General features: G+C 46.5%; 1 protein-coding gene across 3 annotated transcripts in view; it reads right to left on the reverse strand.

The window, feature by feature from the left end:
- Nucleotides 1–18996, reverse strand: part of LOC120048654 (rho guanine nucleotide exchange factor 1-like) — a 64540-nt gene that overhangs the window by 4435 nt on the left and 41109 nt on the right. The window contains exons 9-28 of one of the 3 annotated variants that reach the window (XM_038994759.1): nt 14006–14114; nt 13784–13874; nt 13418–13450; nt 12083–12292; nt 11833–11974; nt 8080–8276; nt 7783–7929; nt 6934–7013; nt 6520–6760; nt 6345–6445; nt 6182–6256; nt 5994–6069; nt 5669–5836; nt 4975–5062; nt 4694–4810; nt 4357–4418; nt 2519–2659; nt 2163–2419; nt 1693–1796; nt 17–1425 (exon numbers count right to left, since the gene is read on the reverse strand). In XM_038994759.1, the coding sequence (XP_038850687.1) occupies nt 1725–1796; nt 2163–2419; nt 2519–2659; nt 4357–4418; nt 4694–4810; nt 4975–5062; nt 5669–5836; nt 5994–6069; nt 6182–6256; nt 6345–6445; nt 6520–6760; nt 6934–7013; nt 7783–7929; nt 8080–8276; nt 11833–11974; nt 12083–12292; nt 13418–13450; nt 13784–13874; nt 14006–14114 (2407 nt within the window). In that variant the 3' untranslated portion in view covers nt 17–1425; nt 1693–1724. Of the gene's footprint in view, nt 1–16; nt 1426–1692; nt 1797–2162; nt 2420–2518; nt 2660–4356; nt 4419–4693; nt 4811–4974; nt 5063–5668; nt 5837–5993; nt 6070–6181; nt 6257–6344; nt 6446–6519; nt 6761–6933; nt 7014–7782; nt 7930–8079; nt 8277–11832; nt 11975–12082; nt 12293–13417; nt 13451–13783; nt 13875–14005; nt 14115–18996 lie in introns of those variants that run through there. The other 2 variants (XM_038994761.1, XM_038994762.1) reach the window with 2 other exon arrangements.

The raw sequence follows: 18996 nt of genomic DNA on the forward strand, positions 1-18996 counted from the left end.
TCTCCATGTCACGGCCGGCTGTGACAGAGCCTGGACTCGAACCTAGAATCTCTAGTAGCACAGCTAGCACTGTGATGCAGTGCCTTAGACCACTGCACCACTCGGGAGGCCCCTATAACCGATTCCACAGCACATTGAACACTGAACTTCAAGTCTTCTCTCTACATCTACCTCCATCACCATCTAATACGCTGCTAATCAAGTTGGTCTTCCAAGAAAAAACCCTTCTGCCTCCCCTCCTCCCTTACTCCTCTCTCTTCCTTGCTGTATCCCTCCATCTATAATCTACATCCTACTTCAGTCATAAAAATGGTCCTCCTCTCCTTACATCTCTGTCCATCCCACTATCGCCCGGCCCAGCACAGTAGCAGGGTCCAAAGGAGAGGCAGCTGAAGTCAAAAGCCGTACACACACCGTCTATATCCCTAACAACATGATCAATTCCAATACTACTGGATGAATGTTTGGGCCATAATTACAGTTCTAACAGAACTCTATTACAGTAACTCCAGAAGGCCATTTTGCTTCTACAACACTGTAACACACAAACACACACACGCAGATCTTCTCAACAATTGGGGTAAAATGTCAAAATGTATGCATGCATGACTAAGTCGCTTAGTATAAAAGCGTCTGCTAAATGGCATATATTATATAATATAATAATAATAGTAATAAATATTAGCAAATTCAATGTTGGGAATTCAGTGTGGGTGGTCACTTGAATTGGATTATACTAACTTAAAAGTGCATCTCTGCTGTACTTTGGCATGTACTGGATATAGAGGCCTACTAAATGTTCAGTAAAATGTCTAGGTTTGGAAAGTTTCCCAAAAATCCCAGGTATTTCAGAAAACCTCGGTTGAACGACTCCCAGAATTCCTCCTTATTCCCTCCTGAATCTTCCTACCAGGATTTGGGGAAAACCTGTGAATTTTGGTTACCAGAATTTCACAACTCTGAGCATGTTCCTGTCTGGTTCTACAGCTCTACATCGCCCTCTATAGGGCTGACACTAGTATCTCTCGCTACATGCATACATGGGGGTTTATTATACAGTCCAAACCCCTACAGTTGGCAATGATAGATATATTTATTGAACATGCACTGGGGGAAGTATCTGTTGTGTGTGTGTGTGTGTGTGTATGTGTGTTGCAGAAGCTCACAATCAATAAGCCCAGGCAGCATCTCTCTCACAGCAAACTACTGCTCCAATCTTTGGCACCTGTTTGCAAAACTCCCATCTCTCACATGCTCACGCACTTGTACATACGAGCATGTTCACAAACACGCACAAACACACACACCTCCCACATTGCATTACTGAACTAGAGCACAGAGTGTTTAGTAAATAGGAAATTCCAGGACGCATTCATCAATCCTCCAAAAGCAACTCGAGCATTCCAATCCAGCACTTACAGTGATCTGAGGAAGACCAAGAGATGACAAGGTTAAAGAAAAGAGTTGGTGAGATTAGAGAAGACAACATATCCTTGACACAATTCTAGTATTAATACCCATTGCATTGCAGAGCCTGAGGTAGAAGTTGACCTTAACCACAGACCTTAAATCAGATTACTCTAACCCCAACCCTTAACTAGAGGGATAATAAAAGATCTGACCCTGTATCAGTGGTAAAGGAAAACTCCTCCCACAAGACATCAGTATAAAGGGTTGAATATGAAGGTTCACCTGGTGTCCTGAAGGTGGCGCTGTGTGTCTCACTAGAAGTTGCCCCCCTCCAGGGAGAACTTAGACAGGGCCTGCTGCAGCCGGTGGTGCTCCTCCTCAACACTCTGATGGAGCAAGATCAACAGTTAAATGCTGAATCACACACACACACTTCACCCCTCCGTTTCCGCCATCCCTTCCTTTCATAATCTTCTTTCCCTTTTGTGGGTGCTCTTGTGACATCACACAGCTAGCTGCAGACAAAGGCCATTGTCCCAGAACTCCAATTTCACATAGCCATTTCAGTGACAATAGCAGCAGAGCAGCACAAGCCCTGGTGAAGTGATTTTCTCTATCTTTCTCTTCTATGCTGCTGTTTGTCCCCATCTGTCCTCCTTGGCTCACTCCTTTTATGCTTCAGTCATCCTTTGCAACTCCGTTACTCAATCCTCTACAACTCTCTTTCTGCCACCCTTCCCTCGTTCTCTCACCTGCAGTCTCTTCAGCTGTACCTCGAGACTCTGCAGTTTCCGGCGCACCTCCTCCATCCTCTCCTGGGACAGAACCAGAGGAGCACTGATCCCTCCCTCCTCATCTATCTTCATTCCTCCACCCTCTCCTCCTCCCTCCTCCTCCCCTTGCAGTCCTTGGTCCTGGCTCTCTGGCCCCTCCCTTCCATTCTGCTCATCAGGCTGTGAGTCATCTGATAGGCTGATGCTGCCAACCAATAGTCTCTTGAGGGACATGACTGTGGGAGGAGACAGGAAGAGTTGATGTATGACATGACAGTAAGAGGAACATCAGTGAAAATGGTAACCGCTTGGACCAATCAAATAAACCCACAAACCTTCGTTTAACGCGCTATTGGCCACTTTCACCTGATCGCTGTTGCCAATCAAGTCGAAGCCTTTGTCCGAGAGGTAATAAATCAGAGAATGACGAGAGTCCACAGACTTCATCTCATCAGTCAGGCTGTTCTTATCTCGTTCTAGACACAGGAACAGTCTTGGTAGTAACACAGTAACAGTAAAAACACAGGAACAGTCTTGGTAGTAACACAGTAACAGTAAAACACAGGAACAGTCTTGGCAGTAACAGTAGACACAGGAACAGTCTTGGCAGTAACAGTAAAGACACAGGAACAGTCTTGGCAGTAACAGTAGACACAGGAACAGTCTTGGCAGTAACAGTAAAACACAGGAACAGTCTTGGCAGTAACAGTAAAGACACAGGAACAGTCTTGGTAGTAATGCAGTAACAGTAAAACACAGGAACAGTCTTGGTAGTAACACAGTAACAGTAAAACACAGGAACAGTCTTGGCAGTAACAGTAGACACAGGAACAGTCTTGGCAGTAACAGTAAAGACACAGGAACAGTCTTGGCAGTAACAGTAAAACACAGGAACAGTATTGGCAGTAACAGTAAAGACACAGGAACAGTCTTGGCAGTAACAGTAAAGACACAGCAACAGTCTTGGTAGTAACACAGTAACAGTAAAAACACAGGAACAGTCTTGGCAGTAACAGTAAAACACAGGAACAGTCTTGGTAGTAATGCAGTAACAGTAAAGACACAGGAACAGTCTTGGTAGTAATGCAGTAACAGTAAAACACAGGAACAGTCTTGGCAGTAACAGTAAAGACACAGGAACAGTCTTGGTAGTAACAGTAAAGACACAGGAACAGTCTTGGTAGTAACACAGTAACAGTAAAAACACAGGAACAGTCTTGGCAGTAACAGTAAAACACAGGAACAGTCTTGGTAGTAATGCAGTAACAGTAAAACACAGGAACAGTCTTGGTAGTAATGCAGTAACAGTAAAACACAGGAACAGTCTTGGCAGTAACAGTAAAGACACAGGAACAGTCTTGGTAGTAATGCAGTAACAGTAAAACACAGGAACAGTCTTGGCAGTAACAGTAAAGACACAGGAACAGTCTTGGCAGTAACAGTAAAGACACAGGAACAGTCTTGGTAGTAATGCAGTAACAGTAAAAACACAGGAACAGTCTTGGTAGTAATGCAGTAACAGTAAAAACACAGCAACAGTCTTGGTAGTAATGCAGTAACAGTAAAAACACAGCAACAGTCTTGGTAGTAATGCAGTAACAGTAAAAACACAGCAACAGTCTTGGTAGTAATGCAGTAACAGTAAAAACACAGCAACAGTCTTGGTAGTAATGCAGTAACAGTAAAAACACAGGAACAGTCTTGGTAGTAATGCAGTAACAGTAAAAACACAGGAACAGTCTTGGTAGTAATGCAGTAACAGTAAAAACACAGGAACAGTCTTGGTAGTAATGCAGTAACAGTAAAAACACAGCAACAGTCTTGGTAGTAATGCAGTAACAGTAAAACACAGGAACAGTCTTGGTAGTAATGCAGTAACAGTAAAACACAGGAACAGTCTTGGTAGTAACAGTAAAAACACAGGAACAGTCTTGGTAGTAATGCAGTAACAGTAAAAACACAGCAACAGTCTTGGTAGTAATGCAGTAACAGTAAAAACACAGTAACAGTCTTGGTAGTAATGCAGTAACAGTAACAACACAGAAGCAGTCTTGGTAGTAATGCAGTAACAGTAAAAACGAAATAAACATCAGTAATAACACCATTAACAATTTCATTATCAACATCTAGAAGTTCAATGGCTTGAAAGAGGTGCTTTGTTGTCTGTTCTCACCAATGCTGTTTTTCAACAAGACTCCTCCATTTTCAGTGGGGCTGAGAGGGGGTTGAGGAAACCTGAAAGAAAGAGAAAGCGAGAAAGAAATGTGATCGGCGGCAGGTAGGCTAGCGGTTAAGAGCGCTGGGCCAGTAACCGAAAGGTCGCTGGGTTGAATCCTCACGCCGACTACGTGAAAAATCTGTCGATGTACCCTGAGCAAGACGCTTAACCCTAATTGCTCCTTTAAGTCACTCTGGATAAGAGCGTCTGCTAAATGACTAAAATGTGAAATGTGATCAGTGCTCAGAGGACTGGCTTATAACAGTGCACACTCAGAGCTGTGTTGACTCACGTGGTGGGGCTGTATGGGTTTCCTCCTCCAGTTAAGATGCTGTTTCCTCTCTTGAGGTCAGATGGAGGTCCTGTCTTCTTAAGCTCATCTACTGCCATCTTGATCACATCTGTCCAGCTTCACACAACAAAGCCACATCATCACTACACTTGGTGCTTCGTCGTTATCTTCATATCTTCCACCTCTCCTCCTCCCTCCCCATAAACATCTCTCCTCTCCCACACTCACTTCTCCCTCTCCCCTCGCAATCCCCTTCCCAAACCCTTCTCTCCCACACTCACTTCTTCCTCTCCCCGACAGATTGAGCCACCAGTTCGTAGATCTGAGCCCCGCTGTCCCAGGTGAAGATCACGTAGAAGGCCTTACGGTCTGACAGAGGGACAGAAGAGAGGGGGATTGAGCTGACATATCCCTGCAAGGTGTGTGTGTGTGTGTGTGTGTGTGTGTGTGTGTGTGTGTGTGTGTGTGTGTGTGTGTGTGTGTGTGTGTGTGTGTGTGTGTGTGTGTGTGTGTCTGTGTGTGTGTCTGTGTGTGTCTGTGTGTGTAGCTCCATGTTGATGATGTTGTGTTTTCTTGAATACCAAATATGGCAGGTGTTGTTGTTGTGGGGGGAGGCCGGAGACAGATGCTCTTTTTGGAAGTGGGTTGCTCTTTTGACTCTTACATGGATCAAACCCTGTGCTGTCAAGTTTCTGAAATACCAGCCTCTTGAGTCATGCCTGAACAGCCTTTGGCCGTGTACATAGGCTGACAGTGCATGGCCATCAGATTGCAGGACTGCATAGGGATAAAGGCAAAGCAGCTAGCAAGGTACTGCTCTTTGCTCTTTGTCATGGACAGCCTAGTTGTATGGAGAAGGTGCTTTGACACTACGTGTGTCCATGTATCTGTGAACCTTTGAAATGTTTGAATCGTTCGGGACTGTAATGTGATTTGTGCATTCAAATGAAGTATTTAAAGATGTGCGTGTCTCACCTGTGGCCACCTCTCGGAGGAAGGCAGAGTCTAGTTTGATGATAGGGCTGAGCATCTGCTTGCCCTCCTGAACAGCGATGTTACTCTTACTCTGACACTTCAACACCATCTTATCATCCTGCTTCTGTAACAGCACCAACAGATCCCCCAGCAACACACACTGCACTTCTGAGAGGGGGACAGGAACAGGGAGGAGAGGAGGAGGAGAGTGGGGCAGGAAGTGAACAGCAGAAGAACAACAGCTTGGGTTTGTGTAAAATGAAATCAGACAGACGATTGGTTGATACATTAAAACAAACTAATGTTTGTAGAGTTGATAGTGCACCTAATGTTTTCTCCTTGGTCACTCTCCAGGTCAGAGGCCCCTCATAGATCATCCTTCTCTGGGCCAGGTCAAGGTACTGAGAGAGAAGAGAACAACTGATAAAGAATGAGAGAATGGGACGACTGTAGAAAGGATAGCATGAAGAGCACTGGACCACACTACAAGAAGCCCTCACTATTGTCAGTCACCTTGTACTCCAGATACAGCTCGTTACTGGGTTTGAGTCCTGAGGTGTCCAGCCTGCGCTGGTAGTCTTTCAGGGTCTGGAGGGAGAGAGAGAAATCATTTATACTTTACCTCAGACACTTGTTGTTGTTGTAGTAGTAGTTGTAATAGTAGTGTGTGTCTCACCAGCAGGTTCTCCATCTGTTTGACCTCCTCGTTGACGTGGTTGAGGATCTTCCTACAGCACTCTGCACTCTGCTGAATACTCTCCTTCTCCAAGGTGTCCTCTACGGGAATACACACAACACGTCACAACACACACACTCTCTCTGAATGAGAACAGGGAAGGACATACACAGACCTGTGCACTTGGCAATGTTTTCCAGCAGTAGGGGGTATTTGGTGAGCCTCTGCATCTCAGTGGGGATGATGTCCTTCAGCTGCAGCCTACGACACTGAGGCCTACTCTCTGCCTCCAGTATGAAGGAGTTGAAACGAGGGTCTTTCTTCTGTCTCATCTTCAGCTGTTCCAGGGCCCACGTCTGGTGACTACAGAACCTAGACGTCAGCTTCTGAAACCACTCACCCTCCGTCCCTCCAAACTAGACAGAGAAAGTGAGAGAGGGAGCATTAAAAGCTTTCTTCAGGGATCCATTTCCATAAGTATCCACTTCATATATGGGATGAGGGGGTTAGGCTGAGATGGGGAGAGGGGCAGAGAGAGAGGGCAGTGAGGGGCACAGACAGGGGTGATGGAAGGTGACTTGTTCCTTACCCTGTTGAGTAACGTGGTTCCGATGGCCTTGACGATGAAATTGTGCTGACGCAGCTTCTTCAGGTGCTCATAGAAAGCATCTGCACAGAAACACAGGGAGCACAGCGGTTGGACTGGGGTAGACTTATGGTTGGATTATTATGGTCAGACTGAGGTCAATTTACGGTTGGGTTAAAGTTACACTAGGGTTTATTTACTAGTGACGAGGGAAAAATATCAAAACATTTAAATATCAGGATATCATTTTGGAAGATATGCCGGTATCATTTTGACTGTATCGCAATATTATTTGTGCGGTAGTTGCACCAAAGTTCCAGTATTTTCCCATCATAGCGTGTTCTCCATCTTCTTTTTAAATAAGGAGACAATTTCTTTTCAGCACTTTTATTTCCATGATTATTTCCAAAACTTGTTTTCTCATGGCTCTCTCTTGTCCTTCTGCAGCAGACATTTGGTGAGCAATACAGTATGTTTGGAACATGGAATTGCAATACAATTACAGAATCGAACCGCAATACATAAAGAATTGTGAGAATTGCAATACATATCATATCAGAACCCAAGTATCATGGTAACATCGTATCGTGAGGTCTTGCCTGCAATTTACAGTGGTCAGACTGACTTCAGCCAGTATCAGAACTGTAGAAGTGCTGTTGTCGGGTAACGGTCACAGCTATGCAGTGGCAGTCATGTAGTCATACTGTGTAAGTGTGGTTGTATGTCAGGGGTTTTGCGGTCGTACTTTAGTTGGGGTTACGGTCGTCCAGTGGCAGTACATTGGTCATGTGGTTGTACTGTAGCGGGGGTTATGGTGATACTACGGTTAAGCAGCGGTGGGACCGTACTCACAGTGCATGTCTATGATCTCATCCAGGCTGGGGAAGATGGTGGCCAGCTCTGTGGCGGTCATGAGTTCCTCTCTCTCCAGAGGCTTCCAGAACACTGTCTGCAGAACACTCAGCATGCGCACGTGGGCGTGCTCCGTCGCAAACAACTCTGAGAGAGAGAGAGATTACTCTAGTGCCAATTTATTCACAATATTTTGCGTCAGATGAGCAGCAGCTCAATCTTACACCGCAATTAGTTTCTTTCCTCCTTCGTTGGCTGGATTCCTCCATCCCCCACCCCTCCCCCGTCTCTCCTCACCGTTGATGACCTCCTGCCGCTTGGTCTCCTTCTTGCTGAGGTCTTTGAGGGTGTCTGGGGGGGTGTGTTCTCTCCAGTTGGGCGGGTCCTGCTCCAGCTCCAGGAGGCGAGGGTCCTGTTCCTCCTGCTGGGGGGTGTGGCCAGAGAGGGAAAGACCTGGGAGCACACCCTCGGGGAGTAACACCCCTTCATCAACACTGATGGAAGAGAGGACGACGACAGAGGAGGAGGAGAGGGGCAGGTATAAGGGTATGGGGATAAAGGGTATGGGCGATAATATGAAAAGAATCTAACGCAAAGCTAGAAAACCTGCTTGGGTTGAGAAGCATTTGGATTGGGACAGTACGCTATTGGCTGGTTCAAAGTCTACATAATCCACACACAGCACTAACATTACACGTAGTTACAGTTGATACTGTAGCCCTGACTAAGAAAATAACTCTGGCTCTGACCCTCCTCCTCCAGTCAAGCTGTGTCACAGCATGGATCTCTTCCTGTCTTAATGAAGCTGCTGGGGACACAGTGGAAGAAGCTTCCATTCACTCTCACTCAGCCTTTCTGTCTTATAGTCAGACATCAGACAGTCAGTAAAGCAAAGTTAGGTGGTCAGTAATGTCAGTGAGTCTATCAGCCTTTCCATCAGTTACTATAGTTAGTCAGTCAGCCTGTCCATCAGTTACTATACTCAGTCAGTCAGCCTGTCCATCAGTTACTATACTCAGTCAGTCAGCCTGTCCATCAGTTACTATACTCAGTCAGTCAGCCTGTCCATCAGTTACTATAGTCAATCAGTCTGCCTGTCCATCAGTTACTATAGTCAGTCTGCCTGTCCATCAGTTACTATAGTCAGTCAGCCTGTCCATCAGTTACTATAGTCAGTCAGTCAGCCTGTCCATCAGTTACTATAGTCAGTCAGTCAGCCTGTCCATCAGTTACTATAGTCAGTCAGTCTGCCTGTCCATCAGTTACTATAGTCAGTCTGCCTGTCCATCAGTTACTATAGTCATTCTGCCTGTCCATCAGTTACTATAGTCAGTCAGTCAGTCAGTCAGTCAGCCTGTCCATCAGTTACTATAATCAGTCAGCCTGTCCATCATTTACTATAGTCAGTCAGTCAGCCTGTCCATCAGTTACTATAGTCAGTCAGTCAGCCTGTCCATCAGTTACTATAGTCAGTCAGTCAGCCTGTCCATCAGTTACTATAGTCAGTCAGTCAGTCCATCCATCAGTTACTATAGTCAGTCAGCCTGTCCATCAGTTACTATAATCAGTCAGCCTGTCCATCAGTTACTATAATCAGTCAGCCTGTCCATCAGTTACTATAGTCAGTCAGTCAGCCTGTCCATCAGTTACTATAATCAGTCAGCCTGTCTATCATTTAGTATAGTAAGTCAGTCAGCCCGTCCATCAGTTACTATAATCAGTCAGTCAGCCTGTCCATCAGTTACTATAATCAGTCAGCCTGTCCATCAGTTACTATAGTCAGTCAGCCTGTCTATCATTTAGTATAGTAAGTCAGTCAGCCCGTCCATCAGTTACTATAATCAGTCAGTCAGCCTGTCCATCAGTTACTATAGTGAGTCAGTGTCTGCCTGTATATCATTTAGTATAGTCTCTCAGTTTGCCTGTCCATCAGTGACTGTGCGTCTGTGGCTGTGCTCCTCTCTCGACCCCCATGAGAGAAAGGGGGGTAGGGGGTCTGCCTTACGAGGGGTGGGGAGAGGTCGGGGAGGAGTGTGCTGCCGTGGCGGCGGCTTGCAGGTCCACGTCGCTACGGGAACGCGACTGTTTGGCCCGGGAGGAGCCACGGCGACGGAAGGAATGTCTGTCCACACGAGCACTCTCACTGCGTCCCACACGCCTGGGGAGGGAGGGAGGGAGGAGGAGAGTACATCGAGGGAAGGGAGAGAGGAGAGCGAGAAGAGAGCCAGTGGGTGGGAAAATACAAGGATGGTAGTATAAGGAGGAAGGCAGGGGAGGAGAGGAAGTAGAGAGACAGACAGAGTGAGGAGTACAGGAACCACAAGGAAATGGTCCAAAAGACCAAACCAAAGAGTACAGAGTGGAACAACGAAGACAGGGGAGATATTAGGATCAAGTGGATCCAAGCAGGAGAACCATTACAGAGGAAGTCAATGTGATGTCAAAGGAATGTAGAGGATCAAAGGAAAAGCACACAAGAGATGTGACAGAGAATGGATGGTTAGACTCAGGAGCATAGAGACACTCCACACAGTCCTGGGTTACTGCTTAATGACTAGCCCTATTAGAAACACATTGGAAGCCCATCTACCTCAACACTATTAGTTAAGAAAGCGGTCCCTAGTAACATCTCAGTGTGTCTGTGTAGGCCTTTCAATTACGCCTTTCAATTACGCAGTGTTAAATGGCAATCAATTGGGCTTATCAACCCTTCAATCACACACACACACACACAAAGACTATTATTCTCTAACATCACAGCCCACTCACGTCACTTCAAGGTACAGGATAAACAATACTTAGCCATGCAGTGAGTGTGTGTGTGTGTGTGTGTGTGTGTGTAGTAACGCAGGATGGACTGTGTGTTATCAATGAGGCCCAGTGTATGTCCGTATCCCTGTCGCAGAGAAGTAGAAACCCACCTTGTCTTGCGTCTGTAAAAACACGGGACAGCACAGTTACATAACCACCACAACCACTCAACAGTAACACACCCCCTTTCTACAAACCTTCAACTCCCCCCATCAACCGCTGCAGCACACGGACGGAAGCTAACAGCACTGAACGCACTGTAAAACCACAGAAAGCAAAGCACGCCCACAAACACAAGACGTCTGCTGTCCTGAACATGGTACCACATGAAGCCCTGTGAAGACTGGACAACAGAACATAGCGGAACCCTATAGAACCACACACACTGATGCCTTATGCAAGCAACAGACATGAAAGTGAACCAGACCTCACTGCTTGAATTACAGTAGGACTGGGTTAAAGCCAACAACAGACAAATCTAAAGCTGGACCGCACAACAGAAGCACAGTATAAGCCAACTTAATGAACTTAAGCATGTAGAGATACAATGCTGTACAAATCAAATATAGCACAATGAATGCCCAAATCAGACAGGCGCACAACCACAGACAACATAACAACAACGATATACCAGCTTTCCCCAGCTCTGGTACTTGAGTCTAGCCTGCAGACACACAGACAAGATGACACACTACAGTACAATGTTAACTATTATACACTTAACTTGCTCTGAATAACTGAGCAGAGTCAGCATCGCACAAACAAGGAGACAGCAGTGGTGCTTTGGAAGAGGAGCAAACACAAACATGAAAAATGGACACACACAGAGTGAAAGAAAGTGGAGAACAGGTAAACAAAAGAAAGAAATTTGGGGTAGAGGAGAAGGGAGGAGGGGGCTGGAGGGGAAGACCAGGTCCCTGTAACCCCAGTAAGGGTCCATCTCCAAATGCTGGGTAGGTCTTAGTGATGTTCGCTACATGGAGTTGCTCTGGCAGGGCAGGGCTAAGGTGTGGTAGGTAGGCTAGGCAGCACAGTACACAGCAGGGACGGACGGAGACACTGAGGGAGTTTTACCACGCTTCCTCAGTCTTAGCATAGCCACTGACCCCTAACCTTTTTAAAATGTTTGACTGTATGTTCAACTCTACCTAATGGTGTTGGGTCTATGTTGGTCTTTGGTTTTATACATCTCATCTACTCCATTTTTTTTACCTCTCTCTTCCTCTATTTCTTCCTCACCTGTCTTTGTCCAGGTTTTCCTCCAGGGGGGGTTCATTGGGTGAGGGGAGCTCCCATATAGCCAGCCCCCCTGCCATCCCCGCGGGGGACAGCTCGCCCCCCTCCGCCACCAAATGGGGGTCCGAACGGCTGCTGAACAGACCTGGGAGAGGAGCAAAGGAAACACACTTTTCAGATTCACCTCACTGAAAACACCCTAAGTTAGGTTGGGTGTTGCTATGCTACCATGTATCCGTCCAATCAGTCTTACCTATCTCGCTGTGGGAGAAGTCTGGGCTGGAGGTCACACTGATGTGAACTACTGGGCCCTCACTGACCTCCAAACCCTGATGGGGGGAGGATCCTGTGGAAACAGACTTCCTGTTTAATGCTGGAGGAGCAGCATCAGGGGCGGAAGAGCCTCGAGAGGGGGGGAGGACGCTGGAAACCTTACGCTCCTGATTCACCTTCTCTTTATCCACTGAGAGAGAGAGAGAGGGTAGAGAAATAGATGGTAAAAGGGATGACATTGAGGAGGGGGGAAAAAAGAGTCAAAATAGTCAGAGGCATTTCCATGAGAGACTATGAGAGAAACAGACAGACAGAGACAGACAGGATGAGTATAGGGTAATCAGTGGATCTGTGGTGAGAGGGGAGGGTTAATCATTCTCAGGGTGTGTGTGTGTGTGTGTGTGTGTGTGTGTGTGTGTGTGTGTGTGAGAGAGAGAGAGAGAGCTGGGCGAGATGGACAAAAATCCATGTTGTGATAAATTGACCAATTGTTTCGATAATGATAAATCAGCAATAAATCATGTTTGGGGGAGGTGCTAGAGCTGGGGTAGGTGCTAGAGCTGGGCGAGATGGACGATAATGTGATGAATGTAACTATTTTGCTCGATAACAATACATAGCCTACAACAATAAAACGAAACGTTGTAAAGGGACAGTTAGGCTACTTTACATTAGCGGGAGGGCTTTTGACCATTTAGTTCCAGTGCCAAGTAAGTCAACTGAGATGGCAGTGGGAACTCAAAACACTAAGCTAGTGATATTGTTGCTATATAGACAAGTAGGCTATTTGATTCATCTATCAGTAAATGTAGGCTAACATCCTACAACAACTTTCCAGCGCTAGGCCTAGGCTACTTGATGTACAACAAGAGCTCACAGTTTTACCAATTTCACGTCAGATTCTCATGGTTATCCGCGTTTCTCCAAACATCAAATTTCAAAGTTGCACCAAACGTCACATTTCTGCAGGAATCAACTTAACGCATAGGCTATTACCGTTGACCAAATAACACTTTTAGAACAATCTACAGGAACATTGTATAGCAAAATCACAGATGTTTGTTTTTTCGTCCCAGCTGTAGCGTGTGTGGTCAGTCCATCTATCAAAACACCAGTGATACAGATCATGCCATATAATCTACACCTAGACGCAAAACAGCAAGTCAACAAATCAAAAACTCGGCATTCCCCTCAGATCCCCTTCTGGGTTTGATTTGGTACATGCAAACATGCATTGGGGTTGATTAGTAAGGACTAAACCATTCTAGAGATAAAGGGGTGGGGAAGAGGAGATGAAAGAGCCAGACGGTGGTACCTTCAGCCTCCACTTTAGGAAGTTTGACCTCAGCTGAAAGAAGAACACAGGGCAAGACAACGGGTTCTTTTTAATTCTACAAAGACTTTGGCTTATACAGGCACTACGGTCATTCTGGTAGACCCACTTTTGGATGGCGATTGATAATCAAACACCTGACATAGCTTATACTATATGTCATCCATTCTGTTTCTCTGTACCTTCAGTATGCAGTATGTATTTAGTAGTGCATACAGTATGTATTTAGTAGTGTATACAGTATGTATTGTATTGTTTTTTAACGATGTAGGGAAGACAAAACTAATTTTTGATAAAGTATTGATAAAGTACAATCTCATCTCATATTATGATACTACTGGTACGTACCGCTGCCAGCAATCCAGCCACCGGCGGCGCTGAGGATGTTGGGAAAACCCCCCTTCGGTTTAGATTTAGTGGACTCCTCACTCTTCTTATTCTGAGATGGAGGAAGAGAGACAAAGAGAGAGCGCATTATGACAAGAACAGTCTAATAATAGTGGATGGTGGTGTGGTATGGACTGTGGACCGTGGAGTCCAGCTAGCTGCCAACCAGACAGACAGACTCACCTTCCCAAGGGGTCTCCTGAAGAACCCTCTGGACTTCTTACTGTCAGCTACTCTGGACTTCACTCCTAGGTGCTTCATGTAGAAGGCCACTGCTGCAAAGATCGACGAACTGGAGGACGAGAGAGAGGGAGAGCGAGATCTCTGTAAAGTTAGTGGTGATGAAAGTATGAAAGTACATACTGTATAAATGCATATATATTGGCATTGCAATAGAAACAGTAATGATACACTATTATAGAGGATGCTAAAGCATGAGCTGTAAATAAAAAGAATAGGTGTGAAAAAGACGGAGAGTAGGGGTGGGGTTGAGATGAGAAAAGGGGTGGGGTTGAGATGAAAGGCTGGGGTGATGCTGGGTGGAGAGTTGGAAGTTTACCAGAGAGGAAAGGAGGAGTAGAAAGAGGAGCTTGAGAGGGAAAATGCAAGAGCTTTTCAAACTGAGGCCATAAGACCATAAACCAAGTCAGTCTACATCAGCAACAGAATGCCATTTATGGCAAAGTAATGCAACCATAGGACTGCAGTCTGCACAACGTACAATAACAGTACTGAAGTCTGCGCAACGTACAATAACAGTACTGAAGTCTGCGCAACGTACAATAACAGCACTGAAGTCTGCGCAACGTACAATAACAGCACTGAAGTCTGCGCAACGTACAATAACAGCACTGAAGTCTGCGCAACGTACAATAACAGTACTGAAGTCTGCGCAACGTACAATAACAGTCCTGAAGTCTGCGCAACGTACAATAACAGTACTGAAGTCTACGCAACGTACAATAACAGTACTGAAGTCTGCGCAACGTACAATAACAGTACTGAAGTCTGCGCAACGTACAATAACAGTACTGAAGTCTGCGCAACGTACAATAACAGTACTGAAGTCTGCGCAACGTACAATAACAGTACTGCAGTCTGCACAACGTACAATAACAGTACTGAAGTCTGCGCAACGTACAATAACAGTACTGAAGTCTGCACAACGTACAATAACAGTACTGAAGTCTGCACAACGTACAATAACAGTACTGAAGTCTGCACAACGTACAATAACAGTACTGAAGTCTGCACAACGTACAATAACAGTACTGAAGTCTGCGCAACGTACAATAACAGTACTGCAGTCTGCACAACGTACAATAACAGCACTGAAGTCTGCGCAACGTACAATAACAGTACTGAAGTCTGCACAACGTACAATAACAGTACTGCAGTCTGCACAACATAGAGGACTGCAGTCTGCACAACGTACAATAACAGTACTGAAGTCTGCGCAACGTACAATAACAGTACTGCAGTCTGCACAACATAGAGGACTGCAGTCTGCACAACGTAGAGGACTGCAGTCTGCACAACGTAGAGGACTGCAGTCTGCACAACGTAGAGGACTGCAGTCTGCACAACGTAGAGGACTGCAGTCTGCACAACGTAGAGGACTGCAGTCTGCACAACATTGAGGACTGCAGTCTGCACAACGTAGAGGACTGCAGTCTGCACAACGTAGAGGACTGCAGTCTGCACAACGTAGAGGACTGCAGTCTGCACAACGTAGAGGACTGCAGTCTGCACAACGTAGAGGACTGCAGTCTGCACAACGTAGAGGACTGCAGTCTGCACAACGTAGAGGACTGCAGTCTGCACAACATAGAGGACTGCAGTCTGCACAACGTAGAGGACTGCAGTCTGCACAACGTAGAGGACTGCAGTCTGCACAACGTAGAGGACTGCAGTCTGCACAACGTAGAGGACTGCAGTCTGCACAACGTAGAGGACTGCAGTCTGCACAACGTAGAGGACTGCAGTCTGCACAACATAGAGGACTGCAGTCTGCACAACGTACAATAACAGTACTGAAGTCTGCACAACGTACAGGACTGCAGTCTGCACAACGTACAGGACTGCAGTCTGCACAACGTAGAGGACTGCAGTCTGCGCAACGTACAATAACAGTACTGAAGTCTGCGCAACGTACAATAACAGTACTGCAGTCTGCACAACGTACAATAACAGTACTGAAGTCTGCGCAACGTACAATAACAGTACTGAAGTCTGCACAACGTACAATAACAGTACTGAAGTCTGCACAACGTACAATAACAGTACTGAAGTCTGCACAACGTACAATAACAGTACTGAAGTCTGCACAACGTACAATAACAGTACTGAAGTCTGCGCAACGTACAATAACAGTACTGCAGTCTGCACAACGTACAATAACAGCACTGAAGTCTGCGCAACGTACAATAACAGTACTGAAGTCTGCACAACGTACAATAACAGTACTGCAGTCTGCACAACATAGAGGACTGCAGTCTGCACAACGTACAATAACAGTACTGAAGTCTGCGCAACGTACAATAACAGTACTGCAGTCTGCACAACATAGAGGACTGCAGTCTGCACAACGTAGAGGACTGCAGTCTGCACAACGTAGAGGACTGCAGTCTGCACAACGTAGAGGACTGCAGTCTGCACAACGTAGAGGACTGCAGTCTGCACAACGTAGAGGACTGCAGTCTGCACAACATTGAGGACTGCAGTCTGCACAACGTAGAGGACTGCAGTCTGCACAACAGTAGAGGACTGCAGTCTGCACAACGTAGAGGACTGCAGTCTGCACAACGTAGAGGACTGCAGTCTGCACAACGTAGAGGACTGCAGTCTGCACAACGTAGAGGACTGCAGTCTGCACAACGTAGAGGACTGCAGTCTGCACAACATAGAGGACTGCAGTCTGCACAACGTAGAGGACTGCAGTCTGCACAACGTAGAGGACTGCAGTCTGCACAACGTAGAGGACTGCAGTCTGCACAACGTAGAGGACTGCAGTCTGCACAACGTAGAGGACTGCAGTCTGCACAACGTAGAGGACTGCAGTCTGCACAACATAGAGGACTGCAGTCTGCACAACGTACAATAACAGTACTGAAGTCTGCACAACGTACAGGACTGCAGTCTGCACAACGTACAGGACTGCAGTCTGCACAACGTAGAGGACTGCAGTCTGCGCAACGTACAATAACAGTACTGAAGTCTGCACAACGTACAGGACTGCAGTCTGCACAACGTACAGGACTGCAGTCTGCACAACGTAGAGGACTGCAGTCTGCACAACGTAGAGGACTGCAGTCTGCACAACGTAGAGGACTGCAGTCTGCACAACGTAGAGGACTGCAGTCTGCACAACGTAGAGGACTGCAGTCTGCACAACGTAGAGGACTGCAGTCTGCACAACGTAGAGGACTGCAGTCTGCACAACGTAGAGGACTGCAGTCTGCACAACGTAGAGGACTGCAGTCTGCACAACGTAGAGGACTGCAGTCTGCACAACGTAGAGGACTGCAGTCTGCACAACGTACAATAACAGTACTGAAGTCTGCACAACGTACAGGACTGCAGTCTGCACAACGTAGAGGACTGCAGTCTGCACAACGTAGAGGACTGCAGTCTGCACAACGTACAATAACAGTACTGAAGTCTGCACAACGTACAATAACAGTACTGCAGTCTGCGCAACGTACAATAACAGCACTGCAGTCTGCGCAACGTACAATAACAGCACTGAAGTCTGCGCAACGTACAATAACAGTACTGCAGTCTGCACAACATAGAGGACTGCAGTCTGCACAACGTAGAGGACTGCAGTCTGCACAACGTAGAGGACTGCAGTCTGCACAACGTAGAGGACTGCAGTCTGCACAACGTAGAGGACTGCAGTCTGCACAACATAGAGGACTGCAGTCTGCACAACATAGAGGACTGCAGTCTGCACAACGTAGAGGACTGCAGTCTGCACAACATAGAGGACTGCAGTCTGCACAACGTAGAGGACTGCAGTCTGCACAACGTAGAGGACTGCAGTCTGCACAACGTAGAGGACTGCAGTCTGCACAACGTACAATAACAGTACTGAAGTCTGCACAACATAGAGGACTGCAGTCTGCACAACATAGAGGACTGCAGTCTGCACAACATAGAGGACTGCAGTCTGCACAACATAGAGGACTGCAGTCTGCACAACGTAGAGGACTGCAGTCTGCACAACGTAGAGGACTGCAGTCTGCACAACGTAGAGGACTGCAGTCTGCACAACGTACAATAACAGTACTGAAGTCTGCACAACGTACAGGACTGCAGTCTGCACAACGTAGAGGACTGCAGTCTGCACAACGTAGAGGACTGCAGTCTGCACAATGTAGAGGACTGCAGTCTGCACAACGTAGAGGACTGCAGTCTGCACAACGTACAATAACAGTACTGAAGTCTGCACAACGTACAGGACTGCAGTCTGCACAACGTAGAGGACTGCAGTCTGCACAACGTAGAGGACTGCAGTCTGCACAACGTAGAGGACTGCAGTCTGCACAAGTGAGAGGAATGCAGTCTGACAACGTTAATGACTGCAGTCTGCACAACGTAGAGGACTGCAGTCTGCACAACGTAGAGGACTGCAGTCTGCACAACGTAGAGGACTGCAGTCTGCAACGTAGAGGACTGCAGTCTGCACAACGTAGATAGAGACTGCAGTCTGCACAACGTAGAGGAGCAGTCTGCACAACGTAGAGGACTGCAGTCTGCGCAACGTACACTAACAGTACTGAAGTCTGCACAAACGTACTCAATAACAGTAGCGACTGCAGTCTGCGCAAACGTACAAATAACAGCTAGCTGCAAGTCTGCACAACGTACAATAACAGTACTGAAGTCTGCACAACGTACAATAACAGTACTGCAGTCTGCGCAACGTACATAAGCAGGACTGCAGTCTGCGACAACGTACAATAACCGTACTGAAGTCTGCCAACGTACAATAACAGTACTGAAGCTCGTGCGCAACGACATAACAGTACTGAAGTCTGCACAACGTACAATAACAGTACTGAAGTCTGCTCAACGTACAATAACAGTACTGCAGTCTGCACAACGTACAAATACAGTACTGAAGTCTGCACAACGTACAATAACAGTACTGCAGTCTGCACACAACGTAC

This window comes from Salvelinus namaycush, chromosome 5, assembly GCF_016432855.1.
Source record: "Salvelinus namaycush isolate Seneca chromosome 5, SaNama_1.0, whole genome shotgun sequence".
Lineage (NCBI taxonomy): Eukaryota > Metazoa > Chordata > Actinopteri > Salmoniformes > Salmonidae > Salvelinus > Salvelinus namaycush.